The sequence below is a fragment of the Anarrhichthys ocellatus genome, unplaced genomic scaffold (assembly GCF_004355925.1).
Source record: "Anarrhichthys ocellatus isolate YVR2014 unplaced genomic scaffold, GSC_Weel_1.0 scaffold2, whole genome shotgun sequence".
In the NCBI taxonomy this organism is placed as follows: domain Eukaryota; kingdom Metazoa; phylum Chordata; class Actinopteri; order Perciformes; family Anarhichadidae; genus Anarrhichthys; species Anarrhichthys ocellatus.
The window spans coordinates 10,774,133-10,778,409 of NW_022280032.1; the positions used below are offsets into that span (position 1 = coordinate 10,774,133).

The window sequence follows — 4,277 nt, forward strand, 5'->3', positions numbered from 1 at the left end:
CAGTTTTTGACTGCTCTGCTTCAAAGCACCAAGATAGCCCTTTAACTGCCCCATCGACTGTCATGCTATTTCACCTCGAGAAGTCTTGAGTCAAATCAAAAGTGTGGAGACATTTACAACTGTTTTCTTAGTTCATTTCTTTACTTTAGCTACACAAATGACATGTCTACATATTCAGCAAAGTATTGGGTTATATTCAAGAAGCAATGCAGTGTCTTTCAGCTGTTATCTTCTTCTGCAGTTCAGCTACAAATTCTGACAGTTTTACATTTCAACTTCCAGGTTGTTTAGTGAAGCAGACAATACAGAAAGAAAACACTATAGGTTGCATTAAACGATGCAACAATCATGTCCAAACCAACAGATGGGCACTCTGCAGTTTTTGCATACAACTGATTAGCAATTATAAATATTTTTTTTATTTTTGAGAACAATAACTAAAACAAACATGCATATTTAGATTTAAAAAAAACATCAGTGAACCTCACATAAAATGTAAAACAAATATGGTTAATAGTGGGAACTTCTTTTCTAGTCCCTTAGTTTTACCACAAAGGCATGAGCTGCCCTAGGCTGCCTCTGATTGGTTACTTGTTGCCTCCGCACTCTTTGCCCTCCTGCTGCTGCAGACACACCAGCAGCTTCTTCGCTGCTGCGGATTAATCTCCTTTCTTCTGTTCATCAGGACTTTTTCATGTGGCTTTTGTTTTTACTCTGATGCAACTTGAAATGTAGCAAAGCACAATACTTGTCATAAATAGGCCTACTCGAATAAAAGGAAACAATTGTGATTTAAAAAAAATAAATCACAACTTGTTACAAAGTAAATAGTCGCTTCCAACCTTGATTTTATGCAGGACATGCATTTTGTAGTTACAAATACTCTTATTCAGCGGGCACTCAGGTTTTTAAACCTGCATTTGCAAACACATTAAATCTCAGTTAACAGATATTTGCAGCCGTAGGACTTTAGGAAATGTGTCATTAGTCAGGACAGACAAAGCAGATGCAATAACCAATGTGCCGTTAGTTTTGGGATTGTCGGATGATGTAATCAGTAAAGAAATCATCCTTCATCCAGTCAATTAGCATCCATCCTGCTTAAGGTCCCTTGAGCAAACCTCTGAATTTCTACAAAATCCAGCCATATTGATCTGAAGTGTACCCATTATCATCACTCAAGGTATGAGCATTACCTTGTGGGCATCAATGAGCATTTGGATTTTAGAAAACAAACGAAAAATCACATTTGATGCTTTATTTAAAACTTCGCAAGACAAAGTTTAAACAAACGATATACATTTCAGTTCATAACTCATAAATAATGAATTAAAAATGTGAGAGCTCATAAATATAGAAAACAGACCTGAATAAATACAAATGTTTTACTTTAAGAATTAATTACATGATTGAGCAGGACACTTTTTTCCAGTGGCACAAAAGTTTCCCTTTTGAGCTTTTTTTCCAGTCTTTGGTCATAATCATGAATAAGGCATATATTTGTGCATAGAATTTCTTTGAATCTAAATCCACAGCTTAAACATATTGCATACATTATATTACATGTCAAGCATCCGTCTAATGAATGAGTCTGTAATCTCGTTAGTCTCCTGTAGTTTGAAATGCAGTTAATCTCAAAACCTGTCACCCAAAAAATATCTGTTTCTAAAGGCGTTTTTCTCCCCTGGAGTCTTTCCACACCTGCCTCTGCCTCAGGAGACGTCACCGTTACCTTTGGCACAGTAACATGGTCATTTCTCACCAACTGTACTCCATCCAGTCAAATACACACAATGTGTAACCTCTCTTTTGAAGATTTACAGAAAGTTGCCCTCCTCTTCTGTCGTGGTCTTACTAAAAGGAGTCTGTCCGTCTCCTGGCAAACACTGCCGACATGGTTTTGACTATGCCCCTGAAGCCCAGAGGCCTCTTTGAGGTCAGCTTGGCGTCCTTCATCCTGTCCACCAGTCCGTGAAACACCAGGAGCACGCTGTGGTAGTTCTCGGCCGCCGACACCTCGTAGAAGAGGCAGTCCGTGTTGAGAGCCAGCAGGCGTCCCTCCTCGCTCGGCACTGTCCGCCTGTGGTGCAGGTCCCTCTTGTTCCCCACGATCACGATGGGCACTTTATCTGCGCTGAGGTAGTCTTTAGTGGACTTGATGGTCTGAATGAGCCTGCTGACGGAGTTGAAACTGGGCCTGTCGCAGATGCTGTAGACAAGAACATAGCCGTCTGCCCATTGGACCTTCTTCTCAAAGAGAGACGTCTCCACAGACAAATCCTGCAAAATCAGATCATTTAAGTTTATGGTGGAAAACAACAAAAGAGATCTCCCCAAAAACTGATCTTAAGAGAGAAAAGAAACCTGTAGTTCATTTGAGTTTTTACATTTTATGTTACTTTGTACTTCTACATGTCAGACACAAATATTGGATTTTTACTGCACTACAGCTTTAATTATTAGTTACTTTGCAGATTAGGGTTTTACACACAAAACATATGATCTTCTAAAGTACAAGAGATTTTAGATAAAACTACCCAAAAGTATAGTTAAACAATAATGCAACACTATGAAAGGAACTATGGGCTATTTATTAATAAGGCACACTTTATGGAACTTTTACTTACATAAAATGTTAAATGAAGAAAGTACTTGGAATAGAGTGTTTTACTTTGGAATGCTTTAACTTTTACTTAATTTGAGAATTTAAGGAGTACTTCATCCAGTAACAGCAAAGCTTGTCAGCAGAATAGAGCATTATTATTAAGATATGAAATCATTGATCACAACTGTCTGATAGCTATTAGATCTCTCCTCACCTCAGAATAAGGCGAATCCCAAATATTGACAGTTAATTCCCTCCCAAAACTGTGACCGTAGATGGATTCTGCAAGATAAGAGTTCAGTTTATGGAAAGATAGATGACGCTAAACATGCCACATTGCATCGATGTTAGTAAAACGGACACTTACCAATATCTCCATACTCTCCGATGAATCTCCGAGTTAACAGGCGCACAGTAATCGCTGGAAAACAACAATATTTAACGCATGTGCATCAGAAATATATACATATACATAGAACTATTTCTCCGCTACAGACATGTTTTTTACCTGATTTCCCGACGCTTTCTGTCCCCATTACAACAACGTTGGCATCCATTTCCGGTGAGCCAGCTGTGTGGAGCTCAATGAGAGCTGTCTTTTATAGGACACACAGGTGGGCGGGGTGAAGAAGAAAAAAATCACCAATAACAGCAACAGCAGCAATTATTTCACTCACGTGGCCTCGCACACGCGTCTGTCTATGGCAGGTGAATGAAAATTGAAAAACGTATATGAACATTGCTGATATAATACACGTTTTCTTACAGGCTTGTTCTTTGTTTTGACATTTTAAGAAAGTCAGTAATGGAATATATATACTTAAGTATATCTAAATATTGCACTTTTTACATTTATTTGACAGCTACTTTGCAAAGTGTGATTTTACGCACAAATATATGATCAGCATATAGAAGATGACAAATTGTTATTGCTTAAATTCTCCAACAGTATAAATATAAGTATATAAGTATAAAATAGCTGCACCTCAATCAACCTCAACATTAATTGCTGCAACTGATTGCATCAGTAATGATAATGATCTAATATAATTACACTCACAAGGGTCTACTTTTTTTTTTAAGTATGCTACATTTTGCTGATAGACTTTTACATAATTAGTATGTTTAATGCTGGACTTTTTTTACTTGTAAATGAGTATTTTAACACTATTGTATAACTGGTTTAATAAGGAACCTGAATGCTTTCTCCACCACTGGAGAAAATCAATTAACACAAGTTTTCTCAAGCAAAAGTCAAAGTTTATCTGTATGAGGCTGTAAAATGTAGTCTAAAGCTTTTTTACTATATTAATTAAAGTCACATAAATAATCAACGAGTTTGTCTTGTAGATGAAAAAAATACATTGTGCCTGATCTGTATGCACTAAACGATGTAAAGAAACTTTTCACGGCACCAGAAAACACAAATAACTTCAGTCTAAGTGTGAATCTGTGTTATAATGGATTTAAGAGTTGCAGGTATAGTTAATGTTTCACCTTTATGTACATCATTCAATCCAGTGAATGCTCTTTGTATTTGTTGCTGCAGCATTAACAGCAACCACAAGGGGGAACTAGATTTCAATAAATGTCTTCCACAAACAGAGGACTTTATTTTGCTTCAGAAAAGGAGGCCAGTTGGACACTGATTGGCTTAGCAGAAACTCTGTGT

The 4,277-nt window shown here is 37.2% G+C and overlaps 1 protein-coding gene across 1 annotated transcript in view; it reads right to left on the reverse strand.

Annotated features, from left to right (window-relative positions):
- Positions 1 to 1,243: 1,243 nt before the first annotated feature.
- Positions 1,244 to 4,277, reverse strand: part of LOC116396240 (ras-related and estrogen-regulated growth inhibitor-like protein) — a 12,010-nt gene continuing 8,976 nt past the window's right edge. The window contains exons 2-5 of the mRNA XM_031870729.1: positions 3,114 to 3,201; positions 2,973 to 3,026; positions 2,820 to 2,887; positions 1,244 to 2,280 (exon numbers count right to left, since the gene is read on the reverse strand). Of these exons, the coding sequence (XP_031726589.1) occupies positions 1,855 to 2,280; positions 2,820 to 2,887; positions 2,973 to 3,026; positions 3,114 to 3,162 (597 nt within the window). The 5' untranslated portion in view covers positions 3,163 to 3,201 and the 3' untranslated portion in view covers positions 1,244 to 1,854. The remainder of the gene's footprint in view (positions 2,281 to 2,819; positions 2,888 to 2,972; positions 3,027 to 3,113; positions 3,202 to 4,277) is intronic.